This window comes from Vespa mandarinia, chromosome 22, assembly GCF_050613455.1.
Source record: "Vespa mandarinia isolate Hongniang chromosome 22, ASM5061345v1, whole genome shotgun sequence".
NCBI classification, from domain to species: domain Eukaryota; kingdom Metazoa; phylum Arthropoda; class Insecta; order Hymenoptera; family Vespidae; genus Vespa; species Vespa mandarinia.
This window is the reverse complement of record NC_140831.1, coordinates 3,609,186-3,631,678: the sequence shown is the minus strand read 5'-3', so window position 1 is coordinate 3,631,678 and position 22,493 is coordinate 3,609,186. Positions and strand designations below refer to the sequence as shown.

The following is a 22,493-nucleotide window of genomic DNA, read 5'->3' as shown; positions in this document are numbered from 1 at the left end:
GGTCCATCATCGATGCTTGAGTACACCTATGCTACTTGATAACTGAAAACTCCAAAACTGCGATCCCAACGTATGAACGAATAAACTAAGAGAAATATTTATTTTCTTTTTTTTTATTTGATAATATTTACGAATATATATATATATATATATATATGTATGTATGTATGTATGTCTATAGTAACGAATAATAAATATAATTAATGTTAAAGTAGAAAACAATACGGTAGACGCGAATGAATAAACTTGTATCTACGACATATGTATTTAATATATAGTTGGTAGTATCACAATATTTGATATTTGATGCAGGTTCATATAAGTAAGTATATGAAGGTTGAATAGTTTACATAAAACGTATTACTAGAATCGAAAATCGTTTCTATGTCGAACGTATGTTAAACGTGTTATCTATACACAATGGTTCTTTAATATTCAATATATTGTCTATACATAATCAGTCTATAATTGTTATTTGACCGGTGTAATGTTTCATCCATTAATTCTAATTGTAAAATTAAAATTAATCCGATAAAACGATTTGCAAGAAATTTACTAATATAAGTTCGATAACTTGACTATAAACATAAATACTTTTATTTTCACCTAAAATGACGAAAAAAACGAAAATTTATTCTAAACGACAATATTTATCTCTTTTTTTTTTCTTCTGGCCTCTCTACTTAAATACATGTGTATATACATATCTATCATCCATCTATTCTCTCGGCACTCGAACCTCATTTTTTGTTTATGTTTTACTTTTTTTTTTTTTTTTTTTATTCAACGCCTTGTATACCTACTGATGTTTTTAAACGTACCTATAGCAAAGTAGGTATCAGCGTTCGATTAAACGAGGTAGCTTGCATTTGCACGCACACACATGCGCACATGTATGTTCTAATACGCAGAAGCGTCGACAAGTACTTACTTACTTATCGTTAGCCATGCGACTGATGCGACTCGGTCGATATGTGGTCGCAATAAAGGGTGTGGCGTTCGAGGAGCAAAAGCTCTCTCGTTCCAGCTCCTTTATCCTACCATTGGCTGTTGCCAGGTGTGGAGAATGGCGGAGCTCGTTGGCCGGTATCGGCCCTCGTCTCGCTACGATGCCTACGTGCGTTTGTGCGCGCGCAAACACTCCTATTTTCCTACCTACATGTATAATAGAAATGATGAAGTTAAAGTACAAAAGGATTCCTCAATCGATCATTCGATTATTATCTGAATATCATTCAAAAGATAATATCATTCAATTAATATTGTATATTAATAGGAAAAGAAATAATATAATTAATTACCCCTCTAATTTAAATTCTTTTATTTTTCATTTCATTAAATCGTGACAATCATGCTTATTCATTGAAATAATCTTTATATTTTAATATAAAATTTATTATAAAATTGTTTTCAAATTTAAAGTTAAAAGAAGTACATTAAATGGTTGGTGCAGCAACTTAAGTTAACAGAAAAAATATTAACTCTCCGTTCACGTAGATTATCGTCTATCTATTTGTATTTTATACATTTTTAAATCGTACAATTAAAGTTTTAAAATGAATTCGAATAATGTGTCTGTATGTATTTGTAGCTATTTTGTATAACTATAATTCTATATAGATCGTGTGAGAATGATATAAATAAGATATTGAAACAGTATCTACAATATATATTTATAATTAAATCACTGTCTTATACTTTTGAATTTCAAGAATGGAATTTTTTTTGAAATCGATCAATGCGTAAAGTTCATGCCACAACGACAAGAGACAACACAACGATTACGTTCCTCCTGAATGAGGCTTAAACCGACATCGGCTTAATGGATACACGTGTTGGAAGTATTTTAGATCGGCGGCTTCTCGTACGAGAGAGCAGTGCCACATCAAGCCGGTGATGTTCTCGGAAGATTGATGAGCCGTGTTTACCGCTAACTAACTTGCGTGCCTGATGAACGTCGAAATAACGACGTTCATCGTAGCCGTAAGGGCGGTGTATCGCGTCTACTCTAGAACCGAGAAAAACGACTAGGACGATGGATACGACGTGCCGACAAATTGTCCGAATTCCAGAACACTTTGTGGGATCGGTAAATACTCGAAGGATGAGTCCACAAAAGTAAATAAGTGAGTGAGTATGTAGATGGCTAATATTCCTTTTTTTCCGTTTGATCGTCGCGATTTGATTAAAGCATGAAACATGAAAATGACTATGAACGTCGATAAATTTATCAAGTTTTGAAAGTGATGTAAAGAAGAAAATGAAGAAAAAAAAGAAGAAAAAAAAAGAAAAAGAGAAAAAAGGTAAATGAATAAAAAAGGAGGGGAAGATGAAGAAGAAAAAAAGAAATTTGTTAGAATAGATGGCCAGGGATACATAGATCTACTTTCTCCGGAGGTGGCAACGAGCCTTCGTCCCGGATTAGTCTTGCGTCAAGCCACAAAACCAGCCTCTTCTTGGGCTTCGCCGTACGATGAAGAAACGGAGGTTATTCCTGGTTGAACAAACACTGGAATGGGTCGCGTGCGCCTCCCACATATTTATAGATTTTATCTCTCTTTGACTTGGCTGTGCGGCGTAGGCGTACGGCTACTGGCCCGTGTGCGGTACGGAGAAGGGAAAGAGAGAAAGAGAGAAGAAAAAGAAAGAAAAAGAAAGAGAAAGAGAGAGAGAGAGAGAGAGAGAGAGAGAGAGAGAGGTGACAGAGGAAGATAAATCGTTGAAGAATCGCGTCAGAATCGCGATAGGAATTATATCGACAAATGTGAATGTTAAGATATTAATATCAAAATCAATATCGCGTCCCATAAGTGCTGATATCTTTAAAATTAATAAATATCAATTAATGAATTAAAATCTGTTCAATAAACATTTCCAATAGTACGTTCTTATATGTAAGAAAATGAACAAAGACAATGAACTTTTATAAAGGAATATCTTTTATATTGAATTACTTTATACTAAAACTATATTGTAATTTGTTTACTTTCTAATTAAAAGGTTAAAGGAAGATTGACAAAATCGACAGAAAGTATCAATATCAATATAACTAGGGAGCGAGTATGCAAATTCTGAAAAGTCCCTCGTGAAAAGGGAAAGAGATGAAGGAGGGGTGAGAAAAAGGTGGGAGGGTATCGAAGAGACAGGAGACAAAAAGAAAGAAAGAGAAAGAGAGAGAGAGAGAGAGAGAGAGAGAGAGAGAGAGAGAGCTTAAGCATTCGTCGGAGTGCAGCAACAATGGCAGCATCCCCATCTGTAGAAACGTCACCGAGCGAGAATCGGCCAATTGTTCGATCGTCTCGCACTGTTATTTTTATAATTCACCGCCTCAGCATCACCCCACTTCTCTTTCGCTCTTGTGACTATAGTGTTGTTTTTATTGGCTACATTTAGGGAAGCAAAGAGAGTATAAGCGGAAAAGAGCGAACGGATGGACGGACGGACGAATGAACGAACGAACGAACGAGAGGAAGAAAGAGAAGTGAAGGGAGAAAGAAAGAGAGAAAAAGACAGATAGAAATGGATAGAAGAGAAGAGAGAGATACGAAAAGTGCCGGTGGGAATGGCGTGTTGTTTCATCTCTCCTGCCACTACCGTCCGTCTATTCTATCGTAGTGGTCTAGAATCTAACTAAGCCGTTGGCTAGGATAGGTCAGATCGAAGAGAGAGAGAGAGAGAGAGAGAGAAGAGTAAAGAGGAGAGATGTGAACGGTGAAAAGGTAGCAAAGAGAGAGAGAAAGAGAGAGAGAGAGAGAAAGAGAGAAAGAAATAGAGAGATGGGGGTTGACAATACCACAGTCACCCAATGTTATTCCAACACGAATTCCCTCTTGGTTCTCTTCCTCTCGTTTCCTTTCTCTTTCTCTCTCTCTCCCTCTCCCTCTCTCTCTTTCTTTCTCTATATGTATGTGCGCGCGCGCGCTGGGAAAAGAGAGAAAGAGAGAGGAAGATACGTCACTTTCTCTCATCCTCAACGTGCCACTTTTCTCCCTATGCGAGATCTTCGAGGATCCGTGCATTTCGTCGCCTGCAAAAGAAAACATCCCAGTCTTTCATCGCAATTATTACTTTTCCGGATTTTTCATAACCAAAAAAAAGAAAAAGGAGACATTGAGAAAAAGAAAGAGAGAAAGAGAGAGAGAGAGAAAGAGAGAGGGTGGGACTGTTATCGTTGCATTGTAGTCAGCGAATGACAGATCCCACGAGAGTAGGGCTATTATGACAGTGAATCTAAGTGGTACATACATACATTGAAGACACCTTCGCTTTTAAGGCTGTTCATTCTTTCCGTGGAACGTGAATATGAGAGCAAAGTAAGAATAATTCCTAAATATATCTATAGATCCATTTATCAAAAGGATAACGTCCTTCAATGAACAGCATACAACAATGAACAGCATATAACTCGAGAAAGAATCTACGCGTTCTAGAAAAATCCGCGATATCCATTATATCCCAAATTTGATTTTGTTTTGTCTGATAACAAATTATCTGATAACAAATTGTCTGATAACAAATATAATAATAAAAGATTATAAAAACATTAAGAATAAAGATATAACAATATCTATTATAGATATTGTCAATTAAGTTTTATATTATAAGATAAACATTTGCTGTGAGAAAAAGTTTCTTTATGTTTCTTATTTATCATAAATCGTAAACAGTGGTAGAGTAATGAAATCAAAAAATAAATATACAGATTTATGCATATCATCTTTCAATTACAATACGTTATTATGACATATACGTAATATTTACAGTATACAATCCTATTGTCACATAGTGTTAATACATTGTTTACCTAGTTAACTTTATATACATCGATATGTCGATCCAATACTTTTCAGAGCTATTTCAAAAATAATAATATAAAATAACTCGAACATTTGTTATATACATACAAATTTTTTTACTTTTTATTATTTTTTTTTTTTAATATTATTAAATAAATATATACATATACGTATATATATATATATATATATATATATATATATATATTCACTTAATTCTAAAAATTGTTATCATTTATAATTGACTGAATATTAATTCACCTAATGTTTACTATATTTGTTTTCTTTTTTTTTTTTTTTCAGAAAAGCCTTACGGTCACTACATGATAAATCAAAGTTCAACGAGCATATTTAACAATCGACGTATTAAATTAAAATATGTAGGTATATCTATTCACATTGCTTTCGAACCATGGAAGAGATCTGAGCTTATTGCTTTAATCGAATGTATTAAAAATTTTTAACTATTATGCAAGTAGAGAGACAGATATGTACCAACGCGAGAAAGAACAAATCTCTACGTACATACATAAATTCCTATGTTGGAATGACGTAGCGAAGAGATGAATGGAAACGTCGAGACGAAGAGACGACGAAAACGGTCGGAGTAGGGCAATATATGAATGAAATGGCGTATACGTAACGATACGCAGCCACCGTCCTGTGTTGCGTTGTTTTGCTTATTTTGCCAAACCTAACACAACATCGCTTGTTGTTTAACAAAATAATTGATTTTGTCGCCTCATATTCTCATACCATACGTATGTATTTACATGTATATGTGTGTATGTATTTATATGTGTGTGTGTGTGTGTGAGTGGGTGGGTGGGTGGATGGGTAGGTGGGTAAGTTTGTGTATACGTATATGTATATGTATATATGTAGAACTAAAGCATTATGAGATATATTGGACTACGATGTTATGAGCTTCGACGTGCTTTCGATGAGTAGAAGACACCATTACTCGACAATTATAACTACACTACTAGCTTGACTACTAGCGTGACAAATTCTAATTTCAATTCGCTTCGAAGTTTCATACCTAGGACAAGCAATAGTAACAACATTGTTCGATCATTGTTTTTCTTTATTAAAATCGATATTGCCTGATTAGTGCCATTCGTATTTCTTCATGCGAATTTAACAATAAACACAAAATATTATCCTCAAATTATCATATTGTAAATACATACGTACATAAGTAAGTTAGATATATATATATATATATATATATATATATATATATATATATATATATATATATATATACGTCCATGGTTAATCGCAAATAACATTGTTCATTTGGAATATAGTTGTATTTGGATTGTTAACAAACGAAGAAAAAATTTCTAGGAAGAATTTTCTTTTTTTTTGTTCTTTTTTTGATAGGAACGTAATGTTGAAGGAAGTTTCATGGTATCATGAGTCGTGTACTTGAAAAAGTATGAACGAATGAGCAAAGCAGCGATCCATTAGGTAGGAAGCCCCGACTGACACGCCCCGACGCTATCAAAACACGCCTTAAAACTTATATTCCAGCGGGACGCACTTGTAGTAGTGGGAAAGCTACGTACATGAGATAAAATAACAGAGTGTAGTTAACAGGCTCGGGTAAAAATATTCCCGTTAGCTTACTCCACGTACGTTGTACATCTCCCTTCCACCTTTCTGTTTCTCTTCTCTCTTTTCCTCTTATCGCAGTCCACTTTTATCTCTTTCTCTCTCTCTCTCATTTCTTTTCCTTTTTTATTTTTTTGTATTTTTTTGAATATAATGCACATATAACAATCTATATCACTAGCAATATTATAATTGCTGAAAGTGAGCGTTCATATTATTGATTATTGTTATTATTATGTTTGTTATTATATTTTAATTATTGTTTTATTATTGTTATTGTAGTTGTTATTGATCTTCTTCTTCTTCTTCTTCTTCTAATTATTATTATAATTATTATTATTATTGTTGTTGTTTTTGTTATTGTTGTTGTTGTTGTTGTTATTGTTGTTATTAATTTGTCCAATTTTAATCAGTACAGTCTTAATTATTTGTTTATATTTAGCAAGGAGCTATTTATTGTAGCATTTTAATTTTGTTAGACATCTTTGTTATCGACGGATAAAATAATGAACACAGCGCGCTCTAGGAATGGTAAAACAACAAATTGATAGTATCGTCGGAAAAAACTTACAAAAATAATTTATTCGAATTTAATTTATTTTATCGAGATTTAATTGTTTTTTATTCAATGTTTAAAATGCTTCAAAATGCAGACATGCAATCGAAATTTATGTTAAATCTAATGATAATTCCATAAAAGAACTATAAATATTAAATAAATTATTAAACATTTTTATGCGAATAAACTTACCGAACTACTTGTTTGATAACAAAACTATATTATCCGATGTAAAATAATTATCGGCGTAGAAAAAAATATGAAATAATATGACGACAATGACATAAGAACGATTTAATATAGAAATAAATGTCGAGAATCAAAATTTTTTCAAAAGAGATTATTTTAACTTTTAAGTTAATTAAAAAAATATTTTTAAATTTTTAAATAAAACAATTTTATAATCGATAGTTTTCTCAAAATTTCTACGAGAATTATCAAACATTTTTTTCGTATAGATACATTTTGAGCCATTATAAATATTATTCTAATATTTGAATATAAATGGAAGTCGACCGTTTTCGATAGAGTGATCATTACTTTAATTGTTACTTATGCGTATAGATACATGTATTAAGAACACTTGTTTACATGTTATCTCATCAATCGTTATGTATAATTTTTAAATAAGTCTCGTAAAACCAATTAATAAATATCAATTCTTTCATTTTATGTGTAATTATTAGACGTAAAATCTGTATTCTTTAATAGACAAAGATTACGATATATAAAAACGTATTATAATTACGTATATATTCCGTACAGTCATATGTGATGTCACGTCTACAAAGTTACCGAGTTACCGAGTATTCTTACACATTGTGCACTATTGCTTTCATCAACCGATGCACATGACAGTTAAATATAAAATAAAGAAAAGATGCAAAATTTAAGAAAATGTTCGAATCGACATTATTTTATACCATACAAAATAATAAATTTGTCATCGAGACATGATATTGTCTTTAAACATGGAATTAATACAATTTTTAACCTCAGATATATAAATGCTAATGGGAATATTAAATTGAGAAGATTACCAGTTTTAGAAAGACATCATGTAAGTATCGTTATAATTTTCTATTAAACAATAAAATAATATAAATAATGAAAGTAACTTTGATTTTAGATAGTAAATAAAGCGCATAAAAAATGTGGCATAATACAATCGACACTGCTAAATTATTCTAATAATCAATGTAAATTATTAAGCTACAGAAATTTTAGTACAAGTTCTTCACATAATAAAGAAGAGGATAATAACAAATCGTCAAAAAATAATGACTCAGATCCTGTAAAATACATAATACTGAGTATTTTGAAAATTGGTACAGTACTAGGATTTCTATATTTTATTGGAAAACATTTTCTATTGATTCCCAAAGAAGTTAGTATTAAATACTTTACTAATAAATACTTTACTAAACATAGTTTATTTAAAATATATATTTCTTGTTTTTATATCGCTTAAAAAATAGATAACACTAATCATAATAAATACTTTATAAAAATATAAATAGTCCACAGCAAATGTTTCTTGGCAAGAATTTGTACAAGAAATGTTAGCAAAAGGGGAAGTGGAGGAGCTTATAGTGTACCCATCAACTAATATGGTAAAAATAAACCTTTATCCAGAAGCAATTATTAAAGGACAAAAATTACTCTTCCGTACATATAATATGCATATTCCAAATATTGACCAAATAGAAGAAAAATTAAGGAAAGAGGAGAGAAAGCTGGGTATAAAAAAAGGTAAGATATATAAATTCATACCTAATTTATCAATAATGATTTCAATTATGCGTACATACTTAATATAATTTACTTAGCGAATATTAATTTTACATATGTTTTTAAGAAAATGAAATATCAGTGATTTATAATCGAAATTCAGAACGCATAATGCAAATATTGAGATTCATGAGTCTTATTCTCTTTCTATATGCGTTATTCAGTAAAACGTCTGTTATTACTAATTTTAAACCATTTATGAGTAAATTGAAAAGTGCAAATTTTACATTGGTCGAACCATCAATGAAACATGGCAAAGGTGTACGCTTTGAGGACGTTGCAGGTTTAAAAGAAGCTAAAATAGAAGTTATGGAATTTGTGGACTATTTAAAACAACCTGAACGATATCAAACTCTTGGAGCTAAAGTACCTAAAGGTAAATATTTAAAATTTTGCTTATAATATATATATATAATATATATATATTATAAGCAAATATATATTATAATATAAGCTTATATATATATTATAAGCTTATAATATATATATATATATATATATATATATATATATATATGTACATGTAACGTAATAAGAAGAAATGAATACATTTGTAAATCAAAACTTTCACTGATCCAAATTATTTTCAGGTGCTTTATTGTTAGGACCACCAGGCTGTGGTAAAACACTATTAGCAAAAGCAGTTGCAACAGAGGCAAATGTACCATTTTTATCTATGAATGGATCTGAATTTATCGAAGTACTTGGTGGATTAGGTGCTGCGCGTGTCAGAGATTTATTTAAAGAAGGAAAGAAAAGGTATAACTAATTATAATAAATGTCATATATAAGATCATATTTGTGAATACTACACAAAACAGAACACTATCATTTGCTAACATTTTATATAAGTTTCATAATATAATTTATTCATATTTTCATTATAATAATATTCTCGAATATTTTTACAGAGCACCTAGTATCATATATATTGATGAAATCGATGCAATTGGTAGAAAACGTTCAGAATCTTCAGTTCATTCTGCTAATGATGAATCTGAACGTACTCTAAATCAGCTTTTAGTAGAAATGGATGGAATGATATCGAAAGAGAATATCATTGTTTTAGCCTCCACCAATAGAGCAGAAGTATTAGATAAAGCACTGCTTAGACCTGGTAGATTTGATAGGCACATTTTAATAGATTTACCTACATTGGAAGAAAGAAAACAAATCTTCGAATATCATTTAAAAAAGATTGCTTTGCAAGAAGATGCTTCTAAATATTCTCATTATTTATCCTATCTAACACCTGGGTTTACTGGTATGGTATATGTTTTTATAATTCATTCTTACATATTTAATATATAGAGATACATTTTTTAATAATCATTTATCTATTAAATTTTATAATAATGTCTATGCACATAATAAACTGACAGGTGCTGACATTGCAAATGTATCTAATGAAGCTGCATTACATGCTGCGAGACACAAAAAAAAGATCGTTGAAGGTTCTGACCTTATGTACGCAATAGATAGGACAATAGGCGGTACAAAAAAAATAACTAGTACAGTAACACCATCCATGAAACGTGTTATTGCTTATCATGAAGCTGGACATGCATTAGTAGGATGGTTATTAAAATATACCGATGCTCTTCTTAAAGTGACTATTGTACCTAGAACTAATTTAAGTTTAGGTTTTGCTCAATACACCGAAAGTGATCACAAACTTCAAAGTAAAGAAGAACTTCATGAAAAAATGTGTATGATGTTAGGTGGTCGTGCAGCAGAAAATCTAATTTTTAATCAAATAACAACTGGAGCTCAAAATGATCTAGAAAAAGTAACAAAACTTGCATATCTTCAAATACAGCAGTATGGAATGTGTCCTACTTTGGGTTTATTGTCCTTTGATGAAGAATCAACTAGTCAAGTATATACGTATATATATATATATATTCAGCTCCAAACATATCTTTCAAAATAATTAATTTTAGATTATTATATATTTCTATAATATTCTTATCGTTTATTTATCTCTTACAGAGAACTAAGAAACCATATAGTAAACAATTAGGAAATCTAATGGATGCTGAAGCGCGACGATTAATAGCAGAAGCATATGAAAAAGCACAACAAATAATAGTTGATAATAGAGACAAATTGGAGAAGGTAAAGCTTTCATAAGTTTCTTCTTATTAATGCAATTTATGATATATAATAAAATAATCTATTATATGATTATTCAGATAGCTGAAGCTTTGATAGAAAAGGAAACATTAAATTATGATGATGTAGAAAAGTTAATTGGTCCACCACCGTATGAGAAAAAAAATCTTGTTGAATTAGCTGAATTTGTTATATCTAATCAAATTGACGAATCAAATACTGTAAATCCAACATCAACATAATATAAATTGTAACATTGTTATAAATACTCATGTATTGTGTTAAAAACAATAAAATATACGTTTAGTAAACTATAATAAAATTAATAAATAATTAATACGGTTTTTCATTAAAATAATGTAAGGAAATAGTCAACATTTTTGTCAGTATTTCTTGTCTTCATTACAAAGTAAAAAGAATAATTATATTTCTATAAATGATGATTACATTGTTGTAATTATTATCAGTATTGTAAACATGTTTCACATAACATAAATTTAAATTTACAATTTTAACAGATTCAAAAACTTAAAAAATTATTAGGGTACAATAACTTTATGTGAACAATATAAAATACATTCCAAATTTTTTATCGCACTTTAATTTTTTTTTAATCGATGAAAAATATAAATACACGTTGAATTTGTACAATACATGTACAATACACTATATATTATTTCAGTAACTAAAATATATTTTGTGTTATAAATCAAAATCACATTACCTTGTACTTCAATAAATTTACATTATCTAATAACAAATTAGAAGAAAGTACTGTTGAACATACAAAGACACAAGAATGCGCATATAGAATTTTTTATATGCCCTATTTAGTTATTTTGTTACATAAGATTAAAAAAAGTGTTTATGAGTAATTACATTATATATGTAACTACAATATTTCTCTTAATAAAGCATTTCTTTATCCTATGTCGTATTCAAGACCCCAGTATGACCTATTGTAAAGATACTTATTGCACCAATTTATAACATGTAAATTGTGGAGAATAATAGAATAAGTAACGATTACTATTAAACAGTAGTCATTAGAATTTTTTAAATAATATCCTTCAAATATATTACAAATTCTTCAATAACACAGAAGTACAACATACATTTGCATATCAGTTATATTATTATAATCTATTCAACATTTCATATTTTCAATTCTTACACTATTGCAGTAACTGATTAATCAGTAATGATAAAACTGGGGTCTTTAAAGACAAAGGTGCAATTATACATAATAAAAAAAAATGGAAGTAAAACATTCATTCATATTAAAACGATTTATAAACGCGAGGAAGAACGGTAACGGTATATTTCTATGTGACAGTATTGTTCTCTTTTTTTTTTTCACATATAAACAATATACTTGAATCAGGGTACCAGTGACAGTTAAGCGTCTATACAATCGGCGCTGTAAATACTAGGAACAATTACTTATCGTTGGCTCGAAGTTGTTAACCGATAAGGACAATTTTGATTTGTGCTTCATATTAGTCCTCAAGCATTCTTCGAGAGTCTATCACATTTAAACATATATGCTATTTATTCCTTAATAATCAAGTCTTGAATAGCGCCGTTAAGAATTTGCTCCAAATGTATTCCATCCCAATATATATATCCACAGTGTTCACAGACGTAAAATAACAATATTTTTCTCAATATGTTCAATGGAACTTTATTAATTTGTACTCGCATATGATATTTAGTTGTACACGTTTTAACATCTAAAGTACCCGTACTAAGATGCCATGTACGGTTTTGGTTTTGTTTAGTAAAATGATCCTTAAAATAAATTTTATTGACCTCTTCAAGATCTTCGGCGTATTGACTTGCAGGCAAAAGCTGATCAAGTTCATTATTGTGAAATTCATGCTTTGTTATATTTATAAAACTAAAAATTAAAAATAATTTTTTTTATTGATAATTCAATAATTTTTAATATGTTAATTTTTAATATTATGAAAATAAATGTATAGTTATTTTTATTAACTTATATATACAAACCTTCTAACAAGTTCATCCATTAAAGTTTTTGGAACTTCAACAAATTCATCAAAATTGCAAAATTGACATCGACTTAATATATCCTTTTGTGTAACAATCACAGAAAAATGACTTAAAACTTCACGCAATTGTTCGTTAGGTGTACTTGAAATAACTTTATAACAATTTTCTAATGGCAGATACTGTGTAAACTGCAAATTATTAATTAAACTATAAATATTATAAATAATTTATATAAAATATTATCAACATAAGATCTTACTCTTTGTGTAAGTAGAATTCTATTTTCATGCACTGCTAATTTAGCAGATTGTTCTCCTCCTTTATCAAATAATACATATAAGCAATCACATCCACACATACGTAATTTGCTTGCTAAACCTCCCAACATTGAATCACATACAGCACGCCAACTGTGCGCTGGTATAGGGCCAGAAGGATTTTGTGGATATAATTGATATTGCTTTTGTTTATTTTCTTGCTTAGTGAAATTTTTACGGTTTGAAGAATTGTGATATGTTTGTAGAACTTTCTTAAATTGTTTTGAATTACTACCATTTTGGAAATTATTTTTCTCGCTAGTTAATGTTGATTGCATTTTTGCATTTGACTATTAACAATTTAAACGTATGACTAAACAATTCTCTTATATTGTTAATAATTCTATATTTTGCTAGTTTTATATACCTACTCTATCTAGATATTTTTTTGGAGTTTTTTTGAAATGTCTATGTGGAATGTGTTGTATCTCTGCACAAATATCTTGAAATGGTATATCTGTATGTTCACATTCTTGAGCTAAAGTTGTATATATCTCCAAAAGACAATAAGCATCCAATGCTGTCATTATACACATTGTTAATATTATAACAAGTGTGATTCAAAAAAGTAATATAAGAAAATTAATTGAAGAAGGCGTATTACTAACCAGCATATATTATTTGACTTTCCCTTAGTGGTCGTTGTTCCCAATTGGAAAACTGATCTGATTTATTCAATCTTGATCCAAGGCATAATTCAACCAACTTGCTCAAACTTTCACTTGTAAAATTTTGATCACCTTTATAAGGAAATTGGAAATTGTATCCTTCTACTAGCTTCCTCCATAAAAATAATACGTCTATACAACCCTGTCCATTAACTTTAATATTTGAAATAGCTGGTATATAATCGCGTATCATCAATATGTCGTTGGCTATTCCAAAACCTACAACAAAAACATATTTCGTATATATATTATATTGTATATAATTTCAAATACTAATTTGTTTTCTTATTAACTGTTGTAAACATGATCACAGAAAGTAAGAGACATATATAATGATCACTAGGAAAAGGGTCGTTTCATTATAACTTTTGATGGAAATGTAATTTTTCAATTCTGTTTGATGTTCTGCACGAATCACGATATTTTCCAAGTATTTATGTGTAACCTTTGATTTTGATTATAATAAAAAATTGACTTATCTAAACATAAACAAATGTTATACACATTTTGTGCACCAATGTGGAAAATGTTATCTAATATTTCAGACTGATTGTTTGAACATTTTCAAAATGGCGCTCATTTGAGTATAAATATTTTTATGTTGAAAATTAATGGAATGGCCAAACCAATTTCATTCAAATTTTACATATAATTTTTATGTGGAATGTACAAATTTTTTGATGCTATTAAATATGGGTACTCAAAGCAATCAAGCCAATACATAAAACTGAAATAAGTGAAACGAGTGTAGCTACTATGTAGAGTTTATAGAAAGATAACTTTAAAAAGAAAGGCGACCCGCTACCTCGGTCGTCAATATTGCAATTGAAATTGATGAGGACCGAAGCTATCCGACTAGATATATTACTTTAAAAGTATAATACAAGTAGCATCAATAAACATATTCATTATTAATTGTATATGTACACTTTGATTATGTTGTATATCAAGTATAAACAAAACAAGAATTAGTATTCTTACCAAGTTTTAAGATATGTTTATTTTCGAATAATAGTAAGTTGAATTCTGACCAAAGATGTTCATGCTGATTTCCTATAGTAATAACATCTAGTATATACACATTTGTCTCTGTTGCTATTTGTATTAGAGCCAATTGGGTCTTTTTAGTACCTAAAAAAATATTTCTTTAAAAATAATTTTAAATAGATTTATATGTTTCTGTATATCTTGAAACAAAAAATGCATTTATATACCAAAAGTTGGTTTCCACTCAGAATCAATACCAACAATTTGAATTCCTCTTAAACCATTATCAAGAAATTCTTCAAACAATCTCGGACTATCTATAAGCTTAATGGTATCTCTAGGTAATTTTAAAGTATGATAACATATTGAACTATCTTCGTGATTCCAATTTTCCTCTTTGCTAGTAGAAGCGCCCACATTTATTTCTAAATATTAAAATGTAATATGTTACAGGCACAGATGTAACAATTAATTAATTAATTAATTAATTAATTAATTACATAATAACATTAAAACTTCAAATACTTTACCATCAGAATATTGTTCTGCTTGAAAAGAGATTGCCCATGGCCATTGTTCTTTAGGAATATTAAATGTTTTAGCCCAATATAAGCCTTCTTTTGTCTCACCTACCATAGATAATGATTTGACAGTTTCTAACTGTAATTGTATGTCATGTCCTACAGCTTCTCTTATCATTTCTCTCCAACTTTCAGTATCTACATATTAAACATATATTCGCATAAAATATATGTTATACATAACTCCGGAGAGTTATTTAGAAGTTACTAGTTAGTTACAAATAAACTAAAAAATAAAAGATACTACAGATATTAACTTACTTAAACTTCCGTCACCATATCGCTTATGAATAAGAAATTGTAATGCACCTTCATTCCGTCTTCGATTTAAGTTCGGACACAATTCTGGTGGAAGATTATATAGCTTAGCAAAACGCGCTATTAATTTTGTCATTGGTCGTATTTGTATTGTTCCAATTTTTACATCTGGTATATTATTTGTTCTACAATTATTTATACATTGAATACCAAATCATGTATAGATTAATATGTATAGCAGCAATAATAGACAACCAGTCAATTTCATGCCAGTAAAATGCCCTTTCTGTTAATTCTATCATATAGAAGAAAAAAAAAAAAAAAAAAAATATATAAATATATACTAGAAATGTTCATATGTTTTTGAAATGTAACAATCGATCTAGAAATATATTTAGTGGCACAATCTATAAAAATTAGCTGTAAGCTAACTATGAGCTACATGTGATTTTCAATTCACATAAATATTGCTTTTTCAATATGCATGACTCTTTAACTAAGATTACAAATTGAGAGCCATGCCTTTCTGAGCATGCGAAAACTATCGCTTACTTGTCCGTAATACTTGTCATGAAATTGATTGGTACATTATTATTAACTACTATACATAAAAATGATATAAACTTACTCGATATATTGTTCTAATTTATTATCCATATTTTTTCCTAGTGCCACTAAATTATCCAAGTACGTTACCAATATTTTCTGTATATTTGGATATTCAAATAAAAAATCTTCTACGACTGCTAATTTATTTTGTAAGATAAGAGGCAGTAATAATATTTCCGGATCGGTATAACACATTTGCAATCTTAACATAGTTGCATATTGTGCTGCTTCTTTATACCTTTTTTCATTGATTATGTTCTAAAAAGATGGATGATACATTTTATTCATAAATCATTCGTAAAAACCTGAAAAATTTTATTTATAAATCATTTGCGTACCTGAATCATTTGCAAAAACAATTCTTTATGTTCAATAAAATCATATGTAACTGAGACCATTTTAATTAGTTGCATATTTTTTTGACGATTGAGCAATTTAAAAGCTGCTATTTTGAGATCAGGAACCAAACATTCTTTATAGCTATCCTTTCGAGGTACTAACCAATTTGAAAATTCTTCTATAACTACGATTTAATAGATGCATCAACCTTCTTTTAAAATAAAGATACCAGAAGTAGTATAGTTTTAAATATATCCATACATATATATATATATATATATACATATATACATATATACATATATGTATATATATAAATTTCAGTTTTATCAATAAGATAAAAAATATATATAAATTTAAACAAAATTGAAATTCATTAACGTCAGTCGCTGTAGAAATAATAATTATGTTAAACATACAAACCTGTAAAGGCAAGAGATGATCCTACTTTTGCATGTTTAAAATCTATCGTATTTACTAGGATCCTCAAAGTACTTAGATAAGGATTTGGAGCAGTATCAAAATAATCAAATAATGTTTTGGTAACTCCTTCACATTTCTTCCCTAAAAATGTCCACTTTACAGAAAGAAACTAAATATATAATGAACATTTTAATTTATTATGCTTACATAATTTCCACATATCATGCAAAGTATTTAACCATATTTTTGTAGCTTCATCTATATTTGTAAAGAACAATAGATCTTCTTCAATATCTTTTTGATAAAGTGCCATGTGATGGCTAGATCCGTTTTCGATGCCTACCATCGCCTGCGCCATGATTCTTATACTGCAATATCGCCTCGTGACATGCGCTACTATTTTTTATTTTACGTTTCTAAAACGAACAAAAACTCGTATTAACAGAACCCAAATAATTCACTTTAACCTATACCCAATATTGTCTTTATTGAAAGAAAAAAGTTCGTCCGTGACCTTAATTTATCATTTCCTTGTTTATTGTGTTCAAAAATTACACAAATCATAATCTAGATATTTTATTCTCAAATTACTGGATCGGGATTGGTTGTATTATATTCCCTATTTAAGGAGAAACAAGACCTCAAGTTAACATCAGCGATGACCAAAGCGCCATTTAGTTAGGAAATTCAAAAGATTCCATCATTAAATAACAAATATACACGAGAACAATATATACACCAGAGCGTTACATGGGAACGTCTAACGTTATAATTGATATTAATATTATATTGTGTATTAAATAACAAGTTATATATCATAAAACAACTGGTTATGTGATTGTTCGAATTTCGTTACAATCCCCAATATTTTATTGATATTTTCTTGTAATATTTTAAAGCGTGTATTAAAATTGAACGATATTCTTCAGTTGCTTTCATTATTGCGAATTAAAAATTTTTCTATGAATCGTTCGCACTTTCCACTAAGTTTGAATAAAATACTAAAATGGGCACGACAGCTTTGATTAACGTTCGTGATTTGTTGGCATTAAAAAATCCCTAGGACGAACACATGAGCATAGCTTCGACCGAAAGTAATTTAACACGAATACGCCCAGGCCCAAACAAAAGAAGTAAAGGACCAGCACTTTCTTGTTTCCTGCGTTTTTATTGTTTCCTGCGTTTTCTTGTTTTCTGCGTTTTCTTGATTCCTGCGTTTTCTTCTTGTCTGGGTTTCCTTGTTTTCTTCTTTTCTTCGTGGATCTCGACCGGAGCGGACGTGTTTCAAGTGCTCTTAGGAATCAAACGTATTTCATTACATTTTTGCTGTATCTTTGTTGTATCATTGATAAATAAACATTTTCTCGTGGAACATTGTATCGTGCATGTTTGCTTTGAACGTGCCTGAGAAAATATTTTGCGATAGGAAATTGGACAAACCACGCGGACGTAGTTACGTTCAAACACGGTAAGGATTTAATAAAATTTTACAAGTTCACGCCTCGTGGGAACGCGGCATAATACTAATGAGATTTGATGATAAAAGACATACATGTAGTAGTACTATACTGCCAGTACTCGTATATTACCAGTCTCCGTAAGTGAAGAAGGGTCAGCGAGAAAATGAGAGAGAAAAAGTTTCTACGTATTTTAGCACGTGAATTAGCATCCATGGTGTCTTTTATCGAGAGTATTGTTGCGCATGCGTATACAGTGTGTGTCTGTACCGTAATATTTTCGGCATTTTCCCAACTCAATTGGCAATATAGTTCTATTACATATATGAACAAATACAAAGCTCTTCTTCTGTTTTCATCCGTATCGTTTCTCCTTGTCTTCTTTCTACGCTGCAATTATATCACCACCAGTTTGTAATACTCGCATTTGTTTTTATTTCATTCTTTATTTAGTCGAAGCATCACCCTCTGCAAGTTTGTTAGTTTTGTCTGGCAAGTGATTTAAAAAAAAAAAAATGTCAAGGAAAGGAATGTTGACAAGAGGTAAGAGGAACAGAGGCAATGCAAAGAATCTGAAGAATTATTGGAAGAGGATGAGAGAAGAGGGTCTTCTTCGTAAAAAGAAAATTGAAAATGTACCCAGTACGTCGGACACACAAACTGTAAATGTACAGAATTCAAGTACGGAATCTGTACAAGTAAATGAAGATATTTATGATTCTTCTCCATTATCTCCTCTGCATACGGAACGCGTATCGAATGTAAATAGAAACGGAAGTTCATTTCAATTGTCAGGCCGTCGAATAGTCGACATTTCATATTTTATGAACAGTATCCTTTCAATTGGAGCACACGTACCTTTTTATTGTACGATCGCAGATATGTATCCAATTTCAGAAGCCCGCAACGGCTTTGTTAGTATCATAAAATTAAAATGCCGTATATGCGGTTTAATTAAACAAGTTAAAACTGATGATACATCAGAAAAAAATGCGAATATCAACGCCGATATGGTATCCGGAGTGATATCTACGAGTGGCGGATATTCGCAATTAAAAAAAATTTGTACCGCGATAAATTTGCCAAGCTTGTCAAATAACACATGGGCAAAATATCGTGGTATTATATTGGAAACTTCTCAAGTAGAAGACAACGATTGCTCGTCTTAATGGACAAGAAGTTGATCGCAGTGGTATTCCTTGTATTATATAAAAAGATATAATATATAAAAAGATATTCTTAATAGACACCGTACTGTTTTTGACCACTGTATGAAGTGTAAAGATAGAGCGAGTATTACTATAATGGTAAAGTAAAACTTGGCGAGATGAAACGCGTATCAATATTTTTCACGATATTGAATTAGGAATGCACATCATGCCCAGTTTGATATGGGACTTAGATAATAATGTGGTCAAATTATATAATTAATATGTGGGAAAATTCATTGATGGCAAAAGAGTTTAATTTGTCTTACATGGCTTGTATCAAACTCGATGCTACGTGGTAAAAGTCAATGAAAAATTGTCAAGTAAAGATATGGGCATCTTTACTTTACAATATGTGAATAAATAAAATTGAATTTGCGATTCGCGAAAGGAAAATAAAAATCTTTCATAAATAAATTTCAATATAATTCAAACTGTTGACTGCGATTATGGACCAAAAATGCAGCTTGTCTTTAGGCACCCATTTTATGCTCTAAGAACTTGACATATGTTAAAGAACAATTTTTAGATTTGTTGAAAAATTAAGATCCCTTGAAAATCGAACCTGAAATTCCATAGATAAATTATGCCGTTTTAATGAATTGAGCAGCGTCGGAAACAATTGAATAATTGTTTTCGATGTTTCGAACAATATATAAAAAAAAACAATGTACATAAAAATTAATAGTTAAATCGGTACCGTTGCTTTAAGAAAAATAATAATACCAGGTGGAGAATTGAAAAAAAAAACCCATTGGCAATTAGACGATTTTCCACTGACTACGGGTTCGATGTTTGAGGCAATGGTCTAATAATTCATAAAAAAAAAAAAAAAAAATCGTTCTTTGCGGCTTCTCTCGGCGACACTAATTCATGTTGATATATTCATCGGAGTCAAATGCCTAGTTTCAGTGATGGATACGACCAATAGAACGTAAAAGGATTCATGCATCTCCAAAATAACGTACCAAAATTAAAAAACGCAAAGTCTTTTATAAGTCAGTTTAAAATAGTAATGTTATTGTATTAAGGTATCAAAAAAGAATGGTTGTCGATAAAGCCGAAAGGAATAACTGTTTTTGGTAAAGAAAAAATTGAAAAAAAGGCTTATATTTTTTTTTCGTTACGAGTGCTTTCTGCCCAAAATCGCTGATTCTCATAAAGCTCATAATCTTCTGATTCGAGAATCTACGCGTACTTTTAGAAGCACAATGAGCTTATGATTATCAATTATAGGTTTTCAAATAGTGATATGTTAACATTGACTCTACTGTTTTAACGTAGAATGTATGTACATAATGAACATAATATTTAAGTGTGTTTTTATTTATATTATTTACTTTTATTATTTATTTATTATTATTAATATTATTAATATTATTATTATTATTATTATTATTAATATTATTATTAATATTATTATTAATATTATTATTATTGTTATTATTATTAGTTTAATAGTAGTAGTAGTAGCAGTATTAATGATAGTAGTAATATAGAGTGGACTAGTCCTACAGGGGAAACCACTTAAAAAAAAAAAAGCGCCGAGAGTTCTACCTCATAGGTAGTGTGGAAACGAACTCATGTTTTAATTTTTATTAAAATAATATATAATATATAAATATTCATTAATTATTATTTTTGATAAAATAATCAATAAAATCTTGTCTTTTTCATTAGTCATTATATATTAGTTATTATATATTACTTATTATTCTGTATGCATTTGTCGTCAAACAAAATTGTATCGACGCTGTATTTAGTGCGAGGCGCACGTTACCATTAAAGAACATAAATGTGAAAGACTACAAAATGTGAGTTTATCCTACTAGACTAATATTTTAACTTACATTAACACGATTGTTATGTTATACGTTAGAGGGATATAGACTGATACAGGATATGGACTGATACATTTAACATTTTTGCATACCTGTAAATGAATTATTTTGTTTTATTGAAAATATATTCTATTAATTGTCAAATAAGTGAAATCGATTACCTTTTTGAAAATGAATATTTAAAAAAAAAGTTATTTTATTTAAAAAATTAATTTTTATTACGCAAAAGATTATGAACCATGATATCATCAATTATTCTCATTAAGTCAGGAATTCGCCAGAAAAGAACATGTTACGCATTCAAATTTTTTTTATTACAATACGATGTATGGCGATGGTTTTTTTTTTTAGAAATTATTAGAATTGCAGTAATACTCTGTTGGATAAAAATGAATTTTGCTATTAGAATATATATTTACGAATTATCAAATATTTTTAATAAGCAATATTATAAGTAGGGTTCCAATATTTATGAAATTCTTAATTATTTCACGAACATATCGCAGGACTGTATTCCATAATTATTTAATAATTCTTACTTAAAAAAACAATAAAATGTTTATATAAAAAGCTCAGAATAATACGTGTTTGATACGCGTGAAATAATAATAAGAGTTCGCTGATTTAAACATTATTCTAATGTGAAGTTTAGACAATTAACAATTTTGTCCATTTGGTTTGTACGCGCTTAAAAATCGATCCAATATTTGTTCAAAAAACCCTATGGATATGAAAACTATGTAAATACAATGTCCTTTCTTCTTCTTAGTAATTTATAACATTTCTTTTTTCATATTTATAATGATATTACTTTACTTGTATATATTCGTTATAAGCGACGAAATTGTCAAATTTTACTATCATCAGATGGTGCTTCGATCACCACGGATTTCGTTTCTAAATCTTGT

At 29.6% G+C, this 22,493-nt stretch overlaps 3 protein-coding genes across 8 annotated transcripts; 2 read left to right on the top strand and 1 right to left on the bottom strand.

Moving 5' to 3' along the window:
• Nucleotides 1-7,545: 7,545 nt before the first annotated feature.
• Spg7 (SPG7 matrix AAA peptidase subunit, paraplegin) lies at nt 7,546-11,175 on the top strand. 2 transcript variants are annotated; one of them, XR_014983510.1, is made up of 9 exons: nt 7,546-8,035; nt 8,105-8,362; nt 8,496-8,727; nt 8,834-9,142; nt 9,357-9,525; nt 9,678-10,030; nt 10,149-10,653; nt 10,759-10,884; nt 10,962-11,101. XR_014983510.1 is itself a non-coding variant. In XM_035880465.2 (9 exons), exons 1-9 carry the CDS (start codon nt 7,856-7,858, stop codon nt 11,121-11,123), a joined length of 2,286 nt encoding a protein of 761 aa, XP_035736358.2. In that variant the 5' UTR covers nt 7,547-7,855; the 3' UTR covers nt 11,124-11,175. The 2 variants fall into 2 exon arrangements, 1 of the variants encoding a protein (XP_035736358.2); XM_035880465.2 differs by having other exon boundaries at nt 7,547-8,035; nt 10,149-10,645; nt 10,962-11,175.
• Nucleotides 11,176-11,506: 331 nt separating this feature from the next.
• Nucleotides 11,507-18,365, bottom strand: Nbr (exonuclease mut-7 homolog). 5 transcript variants are annotated; one of them, XM_085663500.1, is made up of 14 exons: nt 18,228-18,365; nt 17,287-17,495; nt 17,080-17,220; nt 16,656-16,840; nt 16,337-16,575; nt 15,712-15,893; nt 15,400-15,588; nt 15,097-15,294; nt 14,864-15,013; nt 13,823-14,101; nt 13,586-13,734; nt 13,157-13,504; nt 12,895-13,085; nt 11,508-12,781 (listed from the first exon to the last, which is right to left on the bottom strand). In XM_085663500.1, the coding sequence occupies exons 2-14, from the start codon at nt 17,435-17,437 to the stop codon at nt 12,433-12,435; spliced, it is 2,751 nt and encodes a 916-aa protein (XP_085519626.1). In that variant the 5' UTR covers nt 17,438-17,495; nt 18,228-18,365; the 3' UTR covers nt 11,508-12,432. The 5 variants fall into 5 exon arrangements, with proteins under 5 accessions (XP_085519628.1, XP_085519626.1, XP_085519627.1 ...); XM_085663501.1 differs by lacking the exon at nt 18,228-18,365 and adding an exon at nt 17,594-18,198; XM_085663502.1 differs by lacking the exons at nt 14,864-15,013; nt 15,097-15,294; nt 18,228-18,365 and having other exon boundaries at nt 11,507-12,781; nt 17,287-18,200.
• A 41-nt stretch (nt 18,366-18,406) lies between these two features.
• Nucleotides 18,407-21,059, top strand: LOC118447895 (uncharacterized). The gene is made up of 2 exons (XM_035880420.2): nt 18,407-18,547; nt 18,990-21,059. The coding sequence occupies exon 2, from the start codon at nt 19,052-19,054 to the stop codon at nt 19,703-19,705; it is 654 nt and encodes a 217-aa protein (XP_035736313.1). The 5' UTR covers nt 18,407-18,547; nt 18,990-19,051; the 3' UTR covers nt 19,706-21,059.
• Nucleotides 21,060-22,493: the final 1,434 nt, after the last annotated feature.